Raw genomic sequence first — 21,338 nt, 5'->3', positions numbered from 1 at the left:
GAATGTTTAATGTGCAGTTTTACGAGTTATAACATATATATAAATTTGAGTAACTACCACCACAATCAGTATACCAAATAGTTCTATCATCTCAAAAAATTTCCATATCCTGCCCCTTTGTAGTCAAATCCTCCCACGGCCACTAATACCTGATTTGTTCTCCTTCCCTATAGCTTTGCTTTTTTCAGACTGTCATATGCATAGAATCATACAGGCTGTAACTTTCTGAGACTGGTTTCTTTCTGCATAACGTGTTTGAGATTCATTTAGGTTGGTTAATCTAATATGTTTCTTTTTATTGCTAAATGATATTCCATTTTATGGATGGACCACCTTATCCATCTATTGAAGAACATTTTGGTTTTTTCTAGTCTTTTGCAATTATGAATACAGCTGCTATAGACAGGTTTTTGTGTGAACATAACTTTTTTATTTTTTAAGGGAAGTGCCCAGGAGTTGTATTGCATTCTGGAGATTGCCCTTCCATTCTCTTACCTGTGTCTTTTGAATGGCAAAGTTTTTACTTTTTATGAAATCCAGTTTCAAATCATATCATTTTTAAACTTTACATTCCTAGTGTATGGATATTTTGCAGGCTGACATTTTATCTTGCATTATTGATAGTTATAGGTAAGTCTGCCATGTTATTATTTATATTGTTTCCTTTGTTTCCCATTTACTTCCTTCATATGGGTTACTTAAGCTTTTTTTTTAGAATTTCATTTTTTTTTTCTATCGAGTTTTTGACTGTATCTTTTTGAATAGTTTTTTTTTTTTGTGTTTGCTCTTGGTATTATGTTATACATACATACCTTATTACAGTCTACTGGTGTCAACATTTTATTACTTTAAGTGGAATCTAGAAACCCTGTTTTCATTTACATACCTTTACCCTTCCCCATTATAATATAGTTATCTCAAATATTTTCTCTAATTACATTGAGAACCTCATCACATGACGTGATAGGTTTTGCTTCAACTGTCAAACATAATTTTGAACCACAAAACGTGGATAGTCTCTTATGTTTACCCATAAGAGATAAATAATTTATGTATGGGTAAATGTAATAGAGGTATTATTTATCCTTTCTACTGTCCTCATTGCTAATCGTCCAAGTTTCTTCTTTTATAATTTTCTTTCAGTTTGAAGAACTTCCTTTAGAATTATTAAAATAGGTTGGCTGGCAGGAAATTCTCTGTTTTCTTTTAAAATATCTTGATTTCTCCTTCATTGTTTGTATTAGTCTGTTTTCACGGTATAAAGAAATACATAAGACTGGATAATTTATAAAGGAAAGAGATTTAATTGACTCACAGTTTCACATGGCTGGGGAGGCCTCAGGAAACTTACAATCATGGTGGAAGGTGAAGGGGAAGCAAGGACCTTCTTCATGTGGTAGCAGGAGAGAGAAGAGTGAGAAGTGAAGGGGGAAGAGTCCCATATAAAACCATCAGATCTCACTAGCATGAGAACATACCAGCATGAGCTCTCACTAGCATGAGAACAGCATGAGAACTGCCCCCATGATCCAATCATGGGGAACACATGAGAACACACTAGCATGAGAACACATTAGCATGAGAACAGCATGAGAACTGCCCCCGTGATCCAATCACCTCCCACTAGGTCTCTCCCTGAGCACATGGGGATTATGGGAATTACAGTTCAAGATGAGATTTGGGTGGGGACACAGCTAAACCATATCACTACTGAATGGTATTTTCACTGTATGTAGAATTATAACTTAGCAATTGTTTTTCTTCAGCACTTGAAAAAATTGCTACTTCCTTTTGGTCTCTGTTGTTTCTGATGCAGCATGCACTATTGAGTCTTTGTTCCACTACCGGTAATGCATCATTCTGTTTACTTGCTTTCAATCATTTTTCCTTTCTCTTTACTCTTCAGAAGTTTGGTCATAACATGTCTTGGCATGGATTTGTTTGGATTTATCCTATTTGGGTTTCTGTTTCCTGAATCCCTAGGTTTGTGACTTTTGTCAAATTTGGGAAATTTTTGTCATTATTTCTTTAAATCCTTTTTAAACCCTACATTTCTTTTCCTTTGACAATTCTAATGACATGAATGCCAGATCTTTTATTATTGTCCTACAGGTCACAGAGAGTCTCTTCAGTTTATTTTTCAGCCTTTCAGTCTAATTTTGTCTCAGTTATTCAGATTTGGTAATTTCTATTGTGTCTTCAAGTTTGCTGATTGTCTCTTCTCTCACGAGCTCATGCAGCAAGTTTTTAATTTTGGCTATTGTAATTTTTAGTTCTAAAATTTCCATTGGGTTCTTCTTTGTATATAATTCTTTATTTGCTTACAGTTTCTATTTAATTTATTTTAAGAGTGTTCTTTAATGGTTCACTGGAGCATTTTAATTATGGCTGCCTTAAAGTTCTTGTCAAGTAGTTCTGACATATGTGTTATATCATGGTGGTGGCATCCTTTGAGTATAATTTCATCCTTTGATTATAGATTTTTCTTGTACTTGGTGTGATGAATTATTTTTTAATTGTCTCCTGGACATTTGGACTACAGATGTTTCTCAACATACCTTGGGTTATGTCCAGATAAATCCATCATAAGTTGAAAATATCATAGGTCAAAAATGTTGCTGGGCACAGTGGCTCACACCTGTAATCCCAGTACTTTGGGAGGCTTAGATGGGCAGATCACTTGAGGTCAGGGATTCGAGACCAGCCTGGACAACATGGTGAAACCCCATCTGTACTAAAAATACAAAGATTAGCCAGGCGTGGTGGCTCATGCCTGTAATCTCAGCTACTCAGGAGGCTGAGGCAGGAGAATCGCTTGAACCCGGGAGGTGGAGGTTGTAGTGAACTGAGATCATGCCATTGCACTCCAACCTGAGTCTGGGTGACAGAGTAAGACTCTGTCTCAAAAAAAGAAAGAAAAGAAAATGTATTGAATACATGTAAACTATCAGACATCATAGCTTAGCCTAGACTACCTTAAAATTCTCAGAACACTTACATTAGTTTACAGTTGGGCAAAATTATCTAACACAAACCCATTTTATTTTATTTTATTTTATTTATATATATTTTTCGAGACAGAGTCTCGCTGTGTCACTCAGACTGCAGTGCAGTGGTACGATCTTGGCTCACTGCAACCTCTGCCTCCCGGGTTCAAGGGATTCTCCTGCCTCAGCCTCCCGAGTAGCTGGGGCTACAGGAGCTAGCCACCACTTCTGGCTATTTTTTGTAGTTTTAGTAGAAATGGGGTTTCACCATGTTGGCCAGTCTGGCATTGAACTCCTGACCTCAAGTGATCTGCCTGCCTCCACCTCCCAAAGTGCTGGGATTACAGGCATGAGCCACTGCGCCTTGCCAAAATCCATTGTACTGAGTATCTCATATGTCACTTATCTCCAGCCTGGGGAAAGATCAGAATTCAAAATTTGAAGTACGTTAAAATTGCGAAAGCTTTACACCATCATAAAGTTGAAAAATCGTAAGGAGAAGCATTGTAAGTCAGTGATTATCTGTGTTATATTTTGAGACTCTGGGTCTTATTTAAATCTTTTATTTTAACAGGCCTCTGATGATATCATGCCTGAGGGAAAAGGTCACCTCAATACTACTAGGAAAAGGTGGGAGCCTTACTCCTCCCTTTTACCTCTTAACTTTTCCTCTGCTGATATTGCATTGAGAGAGTATGAAGGGGTTACTGCTTAGTGTTGGTGAAAGAACAGGCTTCTCACTCTGCATTCTTTTTTTCTATTTGTTTTTGCGACGGAGTCTTGCTCTGTCAGCCAGGCTGGATTACAGTGGAGTGATTTTGGCTCACTGCAGCCTCCGCCTCCCGGGTTCAAGTAATCTCCTGCCTCAGCCTCCCGAGTAGCTGGGATTGTAGGTGTGCACCACCATGCCCAGCAAATTTTTGTATTTTCCATAGAGACAGGGTTTCACCATGTTGTCCAGACTGGTCTCGAGCTCTGACCTCAAGTGATCCACCTGCCTTGGCCTCCCAAAGTGCTGGGATTACAGGTGTGAGCCACCATGCCTGGCCCTCACTCTGCTTTCATTGACAGAGTGCTTTTTGTTTTGTTTTTCCCCCCAGTTGATTATGGTTGGGGTAGGGTGGGCATGATGAGCAGGGTTTTTGTTTTACTGGTCCTCCCCTTTCCTGGTCCTTTGGCTAGAGAGAGTAGGCTTTCCTTGAAGCATTTTTTGTTTATGTTCATTGGCACTTCTAGGAGGTGAGTTTCTCTGGGAACTAGGTTGGGTATGTAGGAGGAAAGAAGAAAACTCAAGGAACTCACCACTGTGAGTCACTTCTCTAATGTTGTTCCTCTTCTCCTGAGTTCCATATTCTATCCTTTTCCCTGCTTTTCAAAGTCTCATGTTTGTTGTATTATTTTCTGGGTTTTTATAATTAATTAGCAGGAGGAATAGAGATAAATACATCTACTCCTTGTTGGGAAACAGAAGTTTCAGCTTGGTTTTCTATGGGCCAGGCAGTCTTACTTGAGTAATTCATTAATATCTAGTTTCATACTCAGTCTTAACTATTTAAGTAATAAGATTTACCCCTTTTTCTGTAGTAATAAGTTTCTTTTAAATGTAAGGTTAGAATCTACAAAAAAAGGATATACTATTAATACTACCTTTAAACCAAATTTAAATAGTACTTCCAAATCCAATTTTAAAAGTTAGCTTTTAAAGACTTTTATAAAACATTGTATGGCAACTGTACATCAATTTACAAAATACGGTTAAAAATATAATGCTACCACTGACTGAGATTATAGAGTTTCTACCATTGAGTATGGTTAGAAATATTAGTTGCTGCTATTACATGAGAATCTGAGAACTTAAAAAACTTACATGGAATATAGTTCCTATAATATTTCATTTATATTTATAAGATATATTTATTATATCATAACTATATTTCAATAAAAAGACCAAGAACTTAGTAATCTGTGAACTGATAAATTGGCTGGTTCCTTCAGTATTTAATGAGCATTCATGTGTTCATTTATTCATTCATTCAGTATTTAAACAATATAATTCAGAGCCAGGCACTAACTAGGGGCTGAACATATAGTAAAGATTAATAGTTTCAAGCTCTAGGAAGACTTAATTTAAGTAGGGGTATCTGCCATTTGCTAGTGAGGTGAAACCATTCTTTGGAAGCTAGATAGTAAGAGGCAAGCTTTCAGAAATGCCAGCAGTCTTAGTCAGCTTTCTCACTCAGTTGAAGTTGTTGCCTTACCAATGCTAAATCAGATGGAGTAGCTAACAGAGTCCAACATATGCTACCATTCTCCCAAGTGAAAGTATTAGTAAAAAAAATTTGTGTATATTCTTTCAGAATGGTGATATAAAACTGTAATAAGGGGCTCAAGTACAGCAGAAAATTAAGCTTTTCTAATCCAGCAAATTATATATTACACATTGTCAACCACAGTTGCATAATCTTGCTAGGAATCCTGGGTGTGCTGACATTCATTGTGTGTTTTCTGTGTCCTTGGCTAAATAAATCAGAAATGTACAGTGGTTTTAGTAATAGGTTTTTCTATAGTAATCTGTAGCCTATGTAAAATGCTTCAGCTGGGTACTTTTCTAGGCACAGGTAAACAGAGAGAAATAATATGTTACCCCTTTTATCAGGTCCTCATAACATAATAGAGAAGACAAGCAAAAGTGTGATTAAAAGCCATAATAGAATATTAAGGACACAAGGCAGGGAAAGCTGTATTCTGCTTGCAAGTGGAAAAAGAGCTAAAGCAAATATCTTTCTGATATAACAAAATGCCGTAGACTGGGTGGCTTAACAGACATGTATTTCTCATAGTTTTGGAGGCTGAGAAATTCAAGATCATGGTGCCAGTGGATTAGGTTCCTGATGAGGGCTCTCTTCCTGGCTTGTAGATGGCTGCCTTCTCAGTGTATTATCACATTTCAGATTTCTCCTCTTAAAAAGCCACTCAAACCATCATGAGGACCCCTTTCTATCCCTGATTGCTACTCAAAGTCCCCATCTCCAACTGTCATCACATTAGGGGTTAGAGTTTCAACTGAGTTCAAATCTGATGTATGAACACAGTTATAACTGACATATGTCATATATAACACATGTGTCACATACGGATTTTGAGGGGACCTGATTAAGTCCATAGCAATCAATATTTTAGACTATGATTTAAGGATAATTAAAGCAAGGACAGAAAAATTCTAGGCAAATTGTTAAATAACCAGGAGGTAACTAAAGGATACTTGTTCAAATTCTCGCCAGTATATGAAAAAGCTGGTCACACTCTCTTTAAAACAAATTTTTTCTTCAACACTCTGGCACTGTCTCTTCTGGTTTTATCTCTGTACCTCTGGCCACCTATTCACATTCTCCACTGTTACCTTTTCCCCTGAAATCAGCTGTTTACTGTTGCAGTATTTTTAAACTTTGTCATAAGCATTCTCTGTACTTCATTTGCATATTTGCCTATGACAATCTCATCTATCATCCCGTGATTTTAGTAATTTCTTGCCGATTGACTTTCAGACCTGTGTATCTAGTATAGACCCCTCTTTCTGAACTGCAACTAAGTATGTCCAAATGTCTACACAACATCTCCCTTTGGATGTCTCACTGAGATTCAACATGTTTGAAACCAAATTCATGATCTCCAAATTTATTCCCGTCCATTATTCTAAATCTTAATAAATGGTATTATAATCTATCAGTTTCCTCAAACCAGAAACCTAGGGTGCTATAAGTTTATTTATTATTTTTTTTCTGACCTCCCCTCACTGAAGTTCATACTAAGCCTTAATATTTCACATCACAAACATCCTTAGTATGTATCTTATTTCTTTCCATCCTCACTGTTAAGCCCTTATTCATACCACCACCATTTCTTCCCTAGTCAACTAGAATAAACTCATAAACATCTGCATCCACTCTTATCTCTTCATATCTATTTTCAACGGTGCTGCAGATTGACCTTTTAAACTATAATTCTGAGAATGTCTCTCATCTGTTTAAAAACTTCTAGTATCTTTCCATTGCTCTTTAAACAAATCTGAGTTCATTATATAACACACTTGAATATCAGCCCCTCCCTTTTTTTTTTTTTTTTATAATTTCTGCTTTCCCTTTTGTTTCGTATCTAAAAATAAGTATGAGAATACAAAATATTTGCACAGAATTACTAATGTTTTCCTAGTTGATACTGAGAATTCTGGTAAGTTTGTCAATGAAGGCAGTTGAGCTGGAGTCAGTAGTAAAGGGGTTTTGAATTCATAATCCAAAAACTTCCATTTTATTTTATAGAAGTAGGAAATTTTACCCCCATATATTATAAGTAGATACATCTTCTTTATTTCAATGATCTTTCGGTCATTTTTCCTTAATGATAAAATGTTAGCTACAGATCAGTGGCATAACTCAGATTGGAGTACTTCTTCTCTTTGGGGTTAAATATTAAATGTGTGTTGGCCATAGTTTTAAAGAATATCCTATAAAATCAATAATAATTGCTTAAGTAGCTAAAATCAAAATATTATCCTAGGAAAGTTCAGCCATTTTTTTTCCTCTGCAAAGCAAGACTCCCAGTCTTCTCAAGCTAGAATATAATTTTCTTTTTTTTTTGGTATGTAGAAATGAAGATTTTAGGAACTGCATTTTTCTGAGATGGAAATAAAATGCTTAGCAAAAGATATCTGCCAGTGATGACATATTTTGAAAACAAATGTATTTTCAGGTAACCATTAACAATATATAAATATCACATTAGTTGTATTTTAAAGCATACAGTTCGGTGGCATTTAGTGCATTCACAATATTGTTTAGCAGTGAACTTTAATTCAAAAGCATTTTCATCACCACTGAAGGAGACCCCATGCCCATTAACCAGTCAGTCTCTGTCTCCCCATTTGTCCCTTCTTCCAATTGCTGGCAACCGCTAATCTGCTTTCTGTTTCTATGGATTTACCTATTTTGAGTATTTCATATGAATAGACTCATACAATTTGTGACTTTTGTGTCTGACTTCTTTCACTTAGCATAATGTTTTCAAGATTCATCCACATTGGAGCCTGTGTCAGAAGTTCTTACTTTTTTATGGCTGAATAATATCCCTTTGTATATGTATACCACAATTTTTTTCTCCATTAATCCCTTGGTGGACATTTGGGTTCCTTCCACATTTGGCTACTCTGAATAGTGCTGCTATGAACATTTGTATACAAGGGATTGTTTGAATACCTGTTTTCAATTCTTTTGGATATAAACCTATGAGTGTAATTGCTGGGCCATATGCTAATCTATGTTTGTTTTTTATTTTTCTGTTTTTTGTAGAGTCAGGGTCTCACTTTGTTGCCTAGGCTAGTCTTGAACTCCTGGCCTCAAGCGATCCTCTCATGTCAGCCTCCCAGAGTACTGGGATTATGGGCATGAGCAACAGTGCCCTGCTTTATGTTTAATTTTTAAGGAACTGCCAAACTTTTTTTTTTTTTTTTTTTTTTTTTACAGTGGCTACACAGTTTTATACTGTTTGCAGTCTATGGGGGTTCTAATTTCCCCACATCCTCACCAACACTTGTTATGGTCTGTTTTTGTTTTTTTGTTATTATGGCCAACATTGTGGGTTTTGATTTGCATTTTCTTAATGAGTAATGATGCTGACCATCTTTGCATGTGTTTCTTTGGCCATTTGTTTATCATCTTTGGAGAAATGTCTGTTTGTGTCCTTTACCTATTTTGAAAACTGTGTTGTTTATCTTTTTTCATTGAGTTGTGATAGTTTTGTTTTTTTTTTTTAATTGAAACAGGGTCTTGCTCTGTTGCCCAGGTTGAAGTGCAGTGGTGTGATCTTGGCTCACTGCAACCTCTGCCTCCTGGTTTCAAGCAATTATCCTGCCTCAGCTTCCTGAGTAGCTGGGATTACAGGCATGTGCCACCATGCCTGGTTAATTTTTGTGGTTTTAGTAGAGACGGGGTTTCACCATGTTGCCAACACAGACTGGTCCTGAACTCCTGACTTCAAGTAATCCACCTGCCTCGGCCTCCCAAACTGCTGGGATTACAGGTATGAGCCACCGTGCCCGGCCACAGTTCTTTACATATTCTGGATGTTAGACATTTGCAAGAGTTTCCTCCCATTCCGTAGGCTGTATTTCCACTTTCTTGATAGTATCCTTTGATGCATGAATTTTTTTCATTTTAATGAAGTTCAGTTTGTTTATTCTTGTTGTAGCTTATGCTTTTGGTGTCATAATCTCAGAATCCGTAACAAAATCCCATAGTCAAAGATTTATCCTCATATTTTGTAGTTGTTTAATAGTTTTAACTCTTATATTTAGGTCTTTCATCTACTTTGAGTTAATTTTTTATATGTGGTGTGAAGTAGGGGGTCCAGTTTCATTTTTTACAGGTTGATATTCAGTTATCCCAAATAATAATTTCTGTAGGTTTAGAAAACAGGCTGTATGATTATGTGCAATAATTAATGAGATTGATTAATAAGATAAGAACTTGAATGTATCTGTGATTAAGAAATCAGTCCAACAGGAAAGAGCATTGCGTATCATAAGTCAAGAGCAAATCAGAATGTTAAGGTCAGATATAATAGTTTAATCAAAAGTTGTGTAAGGTTTTCTTATCGGGTCTGTTTTAAAGAAATACAATAAACTTCAAGGCAATGTGGCAAAAGGTTTTGAATGTTAGTTACTTTGTGATTGATAATTAGGCACAAGAAACTCATACACTAAGATTGTAGCTCAGAGGACGTAAACTCATCTGTTAATTATCTGTAGGTGAGAGTGTGAAAAGTTTCAGAATAAGATTAACCTAAAACCTAATTCTTTGCTAAGTTAGAGCCCTGAAGCCTATGGTCAATTGTATTCCTCTTTTCTATGTCTTGAATGCTTCAGAGTCTGATGCAACATGACTTATAGATAGGCTTTGAGCAGTGACTCTTGATGCTCTAAAAGTACTAGGGCTTGGGACCAGGTAAACCATTATAGCTAAGTAAATAATATATGTGGAAAATGCTTTTAAACTATGGAGTTTTATAATATTAGTTACATGTAACTGAATCTGTGTGACCTTTTGTGCTGCTTTTGTTTTCCTTTGTTACTTCAATAAATATGCTGGGCACTGGAAGTAAAGTATTTAACAGAACACACATGGCTCCTGGCCTCATAGAGCTTCAACTTATTGGAGAATGCAAATAGTAATCAATAAGCATACAGATATGTATTTCAAAATTGTGATTAATATGAAGATAAAGCTCTTCTGTGCCTTTCCATTTTTGTTTTCCCCTTATTCTTTCCACTTTTTCCCCTCTTTCCTGCCCTCCCCATATATCTAAAATATAGAAATGATTTACACATTTGTTTGCTGTATAATTAGCTTACACTGTAGGGGAGTGCGTATTTTGAGTGTGTGTGTGTGTGTGTGTGTGTGTGTGTATATATATATATATATTTGTTTCTCATTTCCTACTTCCCACAGCCCCTGTCTATTTTTGCTTTCTGTCTCTATGGATTTGCCTATTCTAGGTGCTTCTTATAAGTGGAATCATATAATATTTGTCTTTTTTGTATGTGAATTATTTCATTTACTATTTCTTCAAGATTTATCTTTGTTGAACCATGTGCCAGAAGTTCCTTACTTTTTAAGGCTGAATAATATTCCATTTTATGTATATACCACATTTTGTTTATTCAGCCATTGATAGATGTTTGGGTTTTTTCTATGTTCTAGTTTTTATATTTTTTATTTGTATTATAATTTGTATTTTGCTACAAAGTCAACAGGATTCTTTGCATCCTCCATAGGCACTTGAGTAAATGGCAAGTATATTTTGGAATTTTATTTTATAACTCTTGAGATTAACTTTCAATGTTTATCCCTTAGGTTATTTTCAGACATGAGTCCATATACATATGATATTTATTTTTTGAGGACATACATATATTGTTCTAAATTTATTTACTACTATAATTTGTTTCCATATTTTTTGGGCACTATATATATATATATATATATATATAGTATTTGAAAATTTTCTTAAAGAATTATATAGGAAAACCTTGAGCGTTATAATCATTTGATTTTTTTGTGAAAAGATAGCGAAGTTATCTTCCGTAAGTCAATTCTGTCACACGAACTCATTCTATTTTATAGTATTTTTTTCTTTAGGGTAAATAACCTTAACATTGTTGGGTTTGAACATCTGAATTGAATGCTAATGACTAAATAATAAAATTTATTTTGAATGACAGGAAACTCATACAAAGGGTTTGCTTAGTCTGGAAAGTATTTCAGGCTTTAGAATAGTTTATTTTCAGTGTAGATTAGTTGCTTCTTAAGAAACTGTTCTGAAGAAAAGAATGATATTATATATAATCAAATGTGGGAATGTTATAGGTGAAGTTATCTTCAGGTATAAAAAGGTTTTAAATTTGGTAATATATTTTCCAATATTTGTAATTTTATCTAGGGAATATGAAAACCCTTGAGAGAAAAATTTTACTCTTAAAGAGATTCTTATGATGTTTTTAAAGGTAGTGAAACAGGATACATGAATAAGGATGTTCACTGCAGCAGCTTGGTAATAGTGAACAATTAGAAGCAATCTAAATGTCTCAGCGATTGATACAAATACATCATGATACAAATACATCATGATATATTAATATAATGTGATACTCTACTGCATTTAACATGTATAAACTAGATCTAAACTTAGAAATCACAAAGTGACACTATAATTTTTAGAAATCACAAATGACACTATATATTTTTGTAGATGTATATGTAGACATACACATTCGTAAAAATATAGTGACACATAACTACACACATATGTAGACATACACGTGTGTATGTACTCCATAGACACTATACACATACATACATACTATATATGTATATACTATATACATATATAGTATTAAAACATGAACCGGAAAGATAAACACCAAATTTAAGATACTGATTATTTCCAGGGAAGGAAGAAGATAGATTATTTTATGGGGCAATACTATTTACAAATTCATTCTTTCTCAAAAATAAAAGTGACGAATTAAATATGGCATAATGTGAGTGTTTTAAAATCTAGCTGTTGTTACATTAATGTTGATTATATTATTCTCCATACTTTTTTAATGTTTGAAATATGCTTTCTATTTTTTAAAGTATGTACTAAAGTAATAATTCTACTTCTAATTAGAAACACTAAAAGGAATCTTGTATAAGAGCACATATACAAGAATGCTCACTACAGCATTGTTTGTAATTATGAAAATTTGGAGACAACCAAAATAGCAGATGATGTAACTACATAGCTAAAAATCCAAAAAAAGCCATTTAATATAATATTTTGCCCAACTCCAAACCCAAAAGTCAGTTATAGATTGATTACAGTCTAAATGTGAAGGGTTAAGCAGTAAAGCTTTTAGAGGAAAACATAGGAGAACATCTTTGTGACTTTGTAGTAGACCAAGATTTATTCCTCTCCTCTCCTCTCCTCTCCTCTCCTCTCCTCTCCTCTCCTCTCCTCTCCTCTCCTCTCCTCTCCTCTCCTCTCCTCTCCTCTCCTCTCCTCTCACCTCTCCTCTCCTCTCCTCTCCTCTCCTCTCCTCTCCTCTCCTCTCCTCTCCTCTCCTCTCCTCTCCTCTCCTCTCTCCTCCTCTCCCCTCCTCTCCCCTCCCCTCTCCTCCACCCTTCCCCTTTCCCTTCTCTCACGCCTCCCTTCCCCTTCCCGTCCCCTTCCACTCCCCTTCTCCTCCCCTTCTCCTCCTCTTCCACTCCCCCTTCCTCTTCCCTCCCCCCTCCCCTCCCCTCTCTTTTTGAAACAAGGTCTTAGTTTGTCACCCCGCTGGAGTGCAGTGGCACAATCTCAGCTCACTTCAGCCTCAACCTCCTGGGTTCAAGCAATTCTGCCACCTCAGCCCCCAAGTAGTTGGGACTACAGGTGCATGCCACCACGACTGACTACATTTTTTGTATTTTTGTAGAGATAGGGTTTTGCCATGTTGCCCAGGCTGGTCTCAAACTCCTGAGCTCAAGCAATCCATTGCTTTGGCCTCCTAAAGTTCTAGTGTGAGCTACTGCACCTGGCCAATTTCTTAAACCAGGCATAAAAAGCACTAAATAAAAATGAAAAATTGATAAATTGGCCTATGTTAAAACTGAGAACTTAATGTTCACTTAAAAATACCATTAAACGAATTAAAAGGCAACTTCCGAGTACAAAAAGATATTTTCAGTATATATGTCCAGGAAAGGAGTAGTACTCAGAATATATGAAGAATTCCTGTGACTAAATAAGAAAAGGACAGTCAACACAATAGAAAAATGAGCAAAATACTTGGACAGATATTTCACATAAGAGGACATCCAGGCCAGGCGCAGTGGCTCACGCCTGTAATCCCAGCACTTTAGGAGGCCGAGGCCGGTGGATCACGAGGTCAGGAGATCGAGACCATCCTGGCTAACACGGTGAAACCCCATCTCTACTAAAAATACAAAAAAAGAAAAATCAGTCGGGTGTGGTGGCGGGCGCCTGTAGTCCCAGCTACTCAGGAGAATGGCGTGAACCCAGGAGGCGGAGCTTACAGTGAAATGAGATATCACCACTGCACTCCAGCCTGGGTGACAGAGTGAGACTCCGTCTCAAAAAAAAAAAAAAAAAGAGGACATCCAAATGGCCAATAAGCATATGAAAAAGTGTTCATCTTGATGTGTCTTCTTTTTCTAAGTTTTAAGTTGGAAGCTTACATCATTATGGATATTTCTTTTTTTCCAATTTAAGTATTGTATGTTGCAATATAGATATCCATCTAAGGATTGCTTTTGCTGTGCCTTACACATTTTGAAATGTATTTTAAATTTTTCTAAGTTCAAAATATTTCATAATTCCTCTTGGATTCTTCTTTGAAAGTAGAATTATTTAGAAGCATTACAGAAAAATGTTATTCAGTGAAACTTGTTAAAATTTGGTACAGAAGACTGTTCAGGACCATCATCATAGGTAGGGACCACTGCAATCAGATTTTGCAGTCGAGGAGAAAATTGGACTTAACTCCTAATATGCATGGGTAAGTGGGAATTTATAGCTAAGGTAGAGGAGGCCACTGGATTGGAAAATTACTAAGAGGAAACATCGGGGATAAGGGAGATTCTGGCTAAACTGACCTTAACAGGATTTTGACTGAAGACAGGCCAGGGTGATCAGATACCACCTAGGGGTTGGTGGAGGATGAGGAACCCAATTAGATATCAACCTTGATTTATATATTGTGGTGGAAGAGATTCTTGCTAAACTGACTTAGTGGAGTTCCTTGCTAAAACTGGATTTTACAAGGAAGTGCACAGATGGGCTTAGGAGAGGGTTCAGGAGTGTGACTAAAGATTGGTTAAGCAGAGCCTCTTTGTCAGAAATAAGTTCTTTTCTTTCAAATATTTTTGGATTTTGCAGACATCCTCCTGGTATTTATTTTTAATTTTATTATTCTAATGTGGTCATAGAAGATGCTTTGCATAATTTTAAAATGCTTTTAGCTTTATTGAGAATTGTTTTATGGCCCAGCATGTGGTCTTATCTTGGTGAATGTTCCATGGCACTTGAAAAGAATGTTTGTTTTGCTGTTCTTGGGTATGGAGTGTTTTACAAACATTCAGTTAGGTAAAGCTTTTTGATAGTGTTTTTCAGATGTTCTGTATCCTTACTTATGTCTGTCCACTTTTTCCATCAGTTACTGAGAGAGGTGTGTTAAAATCTCAGTTTAAATATTTTCAGTTTTTTAAAACACTTTTTTAGCACAGGTTTAGAGTATCATTTACTAGAGGCTTGTTTATCTCTACTCATTAGAGTGACCCTTCTGTGTTCTCTATTGAATGCCTGTGATGTTCAACTAAGATTCTCTCTTCTCTGACTGGTCACAACTCAAATGTATCCCAATCCTGTGTGGGAAATATTCTGGGAATGTTCTGTTTATAGCTCCTGTTGTTCTTTGCCTGGCCTTGTGTTTCATACTGTGATGCAAAAAAAGAAAAAAAGATTAGCCACATACTCAAAGGAATTCTTATGCAGATTTCTTTAGCTCTTTTCCACTGTAGATTCCTCCTCACTGGGTAGTATGCCTCACAAATTCTGGCTGTTTTAGACTTCCTAGACTCCAGTCTCTTGTTTCAACTCAATGAGACTGTCATGTTCTTCTTGGGACCCCTCTCCCTGTCTGGAAGGTGCTTCCAGGCAGAAATCGAGCTATCATTAAGGGCTCTGTTTATTTACTTTCTCTCAGGGGTTACAATTCTGTGCTGCCTATTGTCCAGTGTCTGCATATAGTTGTTTCCTATCATTTGTCCAGTAAGAAATAGATTTTAAATTGTGGTCCTCATACCACAGTATAAGAAACACCAGTGTAAGTGAATAGTAAATCAGAGTCAGTAGATAGCCAGTGCTCATCCTGGTCAGGGGTACCAGGGCTCTGCCTCTGTCAGTTCCTCCCGCAAGCACCCACTAAGATGTGGTTTGCTGGTGCTTTTTTTGACTCAAGAACAAGGTGGTCCCTGATGTCTATACATATTTATTAAAAGTAGGGACTGTGTGTGTTCTTTCCAAAAGAAACAAGCTGTAAGTGTAAAGTATCTTTTAAGAAGCAAGAAATAACTTTTCCAACAACTGTAGCATTACCTTCTGTTGGGTTAGTGATCTGAGAGCCAAGGAAAACTAAGTTGAGTTAAGTTACACCTGCTTTTTCTTTGTGGGGCCATCTTGCTTCAGTATGTTCCACGTTCTTAAATAACAAATCAGGACCCTAATCCAAGCTTAATCATTGTGTGGTTGAGTGTATGTGTGTGCATGTGTATGTGTTCCTCCTATCAATCTGTAATGGACCTGGGAAGCTGCCAATATATATCATAAGATCCCAGTTTTTAAAATCCTTATGTGTGTGAATTGATGTTTATAATATATGAACAAAAAATGAAAGTATACACATCAAAGTATAAACATTATTTTTTTTTCCAAGAAGCATACTGAGTGAGGGGAAGGAGAGACTACCTAATTTTTACTTTAAATAACTTTTTATTGTTTTATTAATTATACCAATGATTACAACAGCTCAGTTGTTGAGTACATAAAAGTCTAGAACTAATTTATTTTCCTGGTAAATCATTCCTTTGATCATTGTGTAATGACTATCTTTATTTTTGATTTTTTCCTGTACATTTTATTTTCTTATGCTCCTATTTTTTTAAAATTATACTTTAAGTTCTGGGATACATGTGCAGAATATGCAAGTTTGTTACATAGGTATACACGTGCCATGGTGGTTTTCTGCACCCATCAACCCATCATCTACGTTAAGTATTTCTCCTAATGCTATCCCTCCCCTAGTTCCCCATCCCCCAACAGGCCCCAGTGTGTGATGTTCCCTTTTCTATGTCCATATGTTCTCATTGTTCAGCTCCCACTTATGAGTGAGAAAATGTGGTATTTGGTTTTCTGTTCTTGTGTTAGTTTGCTGAAAATGATAGTTTCCCGCTTCATCCATGTCCCTGCAAAGGACATGAACTCATCCTATTTTTTATGGCCGCATAGTATTCCATGGTGTATATATGCCACATTTTCTTTATCCAGTCTATCATTGATGGGCATATGAGTTGGTTCCAAGGCTTTGCTATTGTGAACCAGTGCTGCAATAAACATACATGTGCATGTGTCTTTATAGTAGAATGATTTATAATCCTTTGGGTGTACCCAGTAATGGGATTGCTGGGTTAACTGGTACTTCTGGTTCTAGATCCTTGAGGAATGGTCACACTGTCTTCCACAATGATTAAACTAATTTATACTTCCACCAACAGTATAAGAACATTCCTATTTCTCCACATCCTCTCCAGCATCTGTTGTTTCCCGACTTTTTAATGATCACCATTCTAACTGGCGTGAGATGGTATCTCATTGTGGTTTTGACTTATGCTCCTTTTTAAAAATGACTTTCTTGCCTTTGATTTGATACAGTTTTTTTTTCATTTCTCTTCTGACCTCCTCTAATTTTTATTTTTTTATATTTGTTTTTCATTCTTTAAATAATTATTCTTGAAATTATAACACATCATTTATTTGACAAAGTCTAAAGTTTATCATTAGCTGTATCCTCCTACAATACAAGGACCTTAAAATGTTTAACTCTGATCTCTTTGATGATCCAATATCATTTTGTTGTTGAGAATGTTACTTCTACCTTATTTTAGCTCTGTCTTCATTCAGATATTGTTATGATCACTTTAGATAATAAATGTTTATTTAATTCCTTGTATATATTTGTTAGTGTCTTTCTTCATCACTGCTTATTTTGTTCTATACCTTGCTTTTGTGTTTATTTTCTTTTAAAATATATTAATGATTTTTTCATCTAGGATCTATGAGTAGTAAACCTTGGCATGTGAAAGATATTAGTTATTTTTCTTCTGACTTTTCTTGTTGATAGGAGAACTCTGCTGTTATTGTAGAGACCTTTAGTTGTTAGAAATGTTTTCTTCTCAATCTGGTTGATTTAAAGATTGTCTCTATCTTTGGTGTCCTGAAGTTTCACTATGATATCTCTAAGTGTGAACAGTTTTATTTACTCTCCTTGCCATTTTTTGATGCTGTTTCAATCTGTTAATTCATGTCTTCATCAGTTGTCAAATCCTGAGGTATTAATATTTTGACTGTCATCTCCCATCTGTGCTCCTTCCCCCAGTCTTTCAGTTCTCTCCTTGAATAATTTCTATTAAATGCTTTCTATACTTCTTATTCCAACATATTTTGTATACCTCTACTGTTTTCCTTCCTTTACCTCCTTCTGCTGTCTTCCATTTTATCAATTTGCATTAGCTTTTTCTACTTGCTATTGAACCCATCCATTGAGTTTAAATTTCTAGTATTATGTTATTATTATCAATTTTCATTGCTTTATTTTATATTTTTAGATATATTATTTGATTCTTTTTTCCGTTTTATAAACCCCGTTCTTTTTTAACATATGTTTATCACTTGTTTATCTTTTTAAAAACATTTTAAAAACTTTAATAGTGAAAGTAATTTTGATTGTTCTGTTATCTCCATTTTATTGTTGTATATTATCCTATTTTGGGCAGTAGGATATTTAGATTGTCATTCCTGGCTTTGAACTTGTTTATATACTTATTATTGTCTTCATGCTCGACTTCAGAATTATTTTCTGTAGTGTCTTTTCTCCCATACATTTTCTTAGGTTGTGGAAGCCTCCCTTTAGGGATGATAGTATCTTCCTGAACCCTCCAGTATACTCCGGCCGTATGTCCAGTTTTTATTTTTATTTATTTATTTATTTATTTTTTTGAGACGGAGTCTCGCTTTGTCGCCCAGGCTGGAGTGCAGTGGCCGGATCTCAGCTCACTGCAAGCTCCGCCTCCCGGGTTCCCGCCATTCTCCTGCCTCAGCCTCCCGAGTAGCTGGGACTACAGGCGCCCACCACCTCGCCCGGCTAGTTTTTTGTATTTTTAGTAGAGACGGGGTTTCACCATATTAGCCAGGATGGTCTCGATGTCCTGACCTCGTGATCCGCCCGTCTCGGCCTCCCAAAGTGCTGGGATTACAGGCTTGAGCCACCGCGCCCGGCCTTATATTATTTTTGATTGTTCATGTTTCTGCAAATTATATGGCTTAGTTTTGAACCTATTGATTTTGGCTTGGGATTCTGATATCGTGTGGTTGACTCTGTCCTGTCCCCATACTAGGGCTGGAGAACTATTTTAATGAAACTCTAACCAGATAAGCTCAGATATTCAGGTTTTCAATCAGCAGATTGTTATCTCCCAGTTTCCTGTAGTTAGCTCATTTTTGTCTGTCAGCCAGGTAGGGCCATGGATCTAAATGTCCATCTGATATGGTTTGGATTTGTGTCCCCGCCCAAATTTCGTGTCGCATTGTAATCCCCAGTGGTGGAGGAGGGATCTGGTGAGAAGTGACTGGATCATGTGGGCGGACTTCCCCCTTGCTGTTCTGGTGATAATGAGTTCTCGTAAGATCTGGTTGTTTAAAAGTGTGTAGCACCTCCGCCTGTGCTCTCTTCCTCCTGCTCTAGCCACGTAAGACGTGCCTGCTTCCCGTTCCCCGTCTGCCATGAATGTAAGTTTCATGAGGCCTCCTCAGCCATGCTTCCTGTACAGCCTGTGGACCTGTGGTCAATTGAACCTCTTTTCTTTATAAATTACCTAGTCATAGGAGGTTTTTTTATAGCAAAGTGAAAATAGACTAATACACCATCCCTACTCAGGTCTCACATTCTGAGGTCCCCATGGAAAGTATTTGATCCTGGTCAAATACTCACCATGGTAGCTCAGTTCTGTTTTACTGGGAAGTCTTTTTGCCTTTATTTGGCATCTAGGAATTTACCATTCTTGTTTACAGTGTTATGTATTAACATTTTTCATTACTATTTTGCCTAGAATATCTGTGTGTTAGGACGTGGTTGAGCAGGGCGGGTGTGGTGGCTCATGCCTGTGATCCCAGCATTTGGGGAGGCCAAGATGAATAGGTTGTTTGAGTCTAGTAGTTCAGCCTATGCAACTTGGTAAAACCCTGACTGTACAAAAAATTAGCTGGGCATGGTGGCACACACCTGTACTCCCAACTACTTGGGAGGCTGAGGTGGGAGGATCACCTGAGCCTGGGAGGTAGGGGCTGCAGTAAGCCGCGATTGTGCCACTGCACTTCAGCCTGGGTGACAGAGTGAGACTTTGTCTAAAAACAACCAAGAAGTGGTTGAGCAATTCAATGCATAATTTTTTAAATTATATAGTCTGTATTTTAAGTGTTTAGCATGTTTATTGAGATAAAGTTAACAGAAATAACTTACTTAAAATATTTGATTTTCTAGGTCCTCAGTAAATTCAATTGTAATTTTTAGGATTTGTGCATATTATTATTTTTTTTTGTTTTATGGAGACAAGGGCTCAATTTTTTGCCCAGGCTGTAGTACAGCAATGAAATTATAGCTTACTGTAACCTTGAAGTCTTGGGCTGAATCAATCCTACTGCCTCAGCATCCCAAGTAGCTAGGACTATAGGTGTGCGTAACCGTGATGGGCTAGTTGTTGTTGTTGTTGTTGTTGTCGTTATTGTAAAGACAGGGTCTCTCTGTGTTACCCAGGCTGGTCTTGAACTTCTGGTCTCAAGTGATCCTCTTGCCTTGGCTCTCTAAAATTCTGGAATTACAGGTATGAGCCACCGTGCCCAGCCTGTGAATATTATTGATGTATTTTTGCTTTCATTTTACTATTCTCCATTTTATATACTTTAAAATATCTTTACTGACTTGGTTTGATATATTATTTAAAATGTATTTAAATATATATGTTTGATATATCGTTTTTTAAATAAAACAATATGGTTTTAAGTAAATGTTTATTGCTTTTTCATAGGATGAATCTTGAAGAAGAATTAGATGAACTTAAAGTACATATATCTATTGATAAGGAAGCAATACAAGAATTGAATAGATGTGTGGCAGAGAGAAGAGAAGGTAAATTTTCAGAAAATACTTAACAGAGGAATTGTAAAATTATCTAATTCTTGATATTTTAATTTCAATTTCTTTTAAGAATGTTACCCTTTTTATTCCTTTTTCCAACACTTTATTCATTGATAACTCGCTGATATTTTCATCATGAGAAAATTAAATAGAACATCTAAAAGTCAGCTTTATAATTTATTTAAAAATCTAGGGAGAAGGCACAGCAAGATGGCCAAATGGAAGACTTTACCCTGTGGGAACTCCAAATTTAACAACTATCTATATACACAAAAAAACACATACATAAGAATCAGAAATCAGGTGATCACTCACAGTACCTGGTTTTAACTTCAAATGGCCGAAAGAGGCACTGAAGAGGGTAGGAAAGATAGTCTTAAATTACCAATGCCACCCTTCCCTGATCTCCTAGCAGTGGCCATGTGACATGGAGAGAGAATTGTGCACTTGGGGGAGGGAGAATGCAGTGACTGTTGGACTTTGCATTGAACTCAGTCTTGCCCTGTCATAGCAGAGAGCAAAACCGGGCCAAATGTATCTGATGCCTGCCCACAGAAAGAGCATTTAGACCAGACCTGTCCAGAGGACAATCACCCATCTCTGTGGTTGGAACCTGAGTTCGGGAAAGCCTCGTCACCACAGGATTCTGGGGCTCTATATAAACTTAAAAGATAGTCTAGGCCACAATGACTTCAACTCCTAGGCAAGCCCTAGTGCTGAGTTGGGCTCAGAGCCAGTGGACTTGGGTGGCATGTGACCTCCTGAGACATGAGCCAGGGCAGCTCATGGGG

The 21,338-nt window shown here is 36.6% G+C and overlaps 2 protein-coding genes across 6 annotated transcripts in view; both read left to right on the top strand.

Annotated features, from left to right (window-relative positions):
* The window catches only part of SH3GL2 (SH3 domain containing GRB2 like 2, endophilin A1), a 796,347-nt gene that overhangs the window by 333,165 nt on the left and 441,844 nt on the right, over positions 1–21,338 (top strand). The window lies entirely within an intron of this gene.
* CNTLN (centlein) overlaps positions 1–21,338 on the top strand; it is a 373,184-nt gene that overhangs the window by 213,224 nt on the left and 138,622 nt on the right. For all 5 annotated transcript variants that reach the window (XM_050761625.1, XM_050761628.1, XM_050761624.1 and 2 more), the window contains one exon: positions 20,438–20,538. In XM_050761625.1, coding sequence (XP_050617582.1) covers positions 20,438–20,538 — 101 coding nt within the window. The remainder of the gene's footprint in view (positions 1–20,437; positions 20,539–21,338) is intronic.

The sequence above is a fragment of the Macaca thibetana genome, chromosome 15, assembly GCF_024542745.1.
Source record: "Macaca thibetana thibetana isolate TM-01 chromosome 15, ASM2454274v1, whole genome shotgun sequence".
Classification (NCBI taxonomy): Eukaryota; Metazoa; Chordata; class Mammalia; order Primates; family Cercopithecidae; genus Macaca; species Macaca thibetana.
This window is presented reverse-complemented; position numbering and strand designations above follow the sequence as displayed.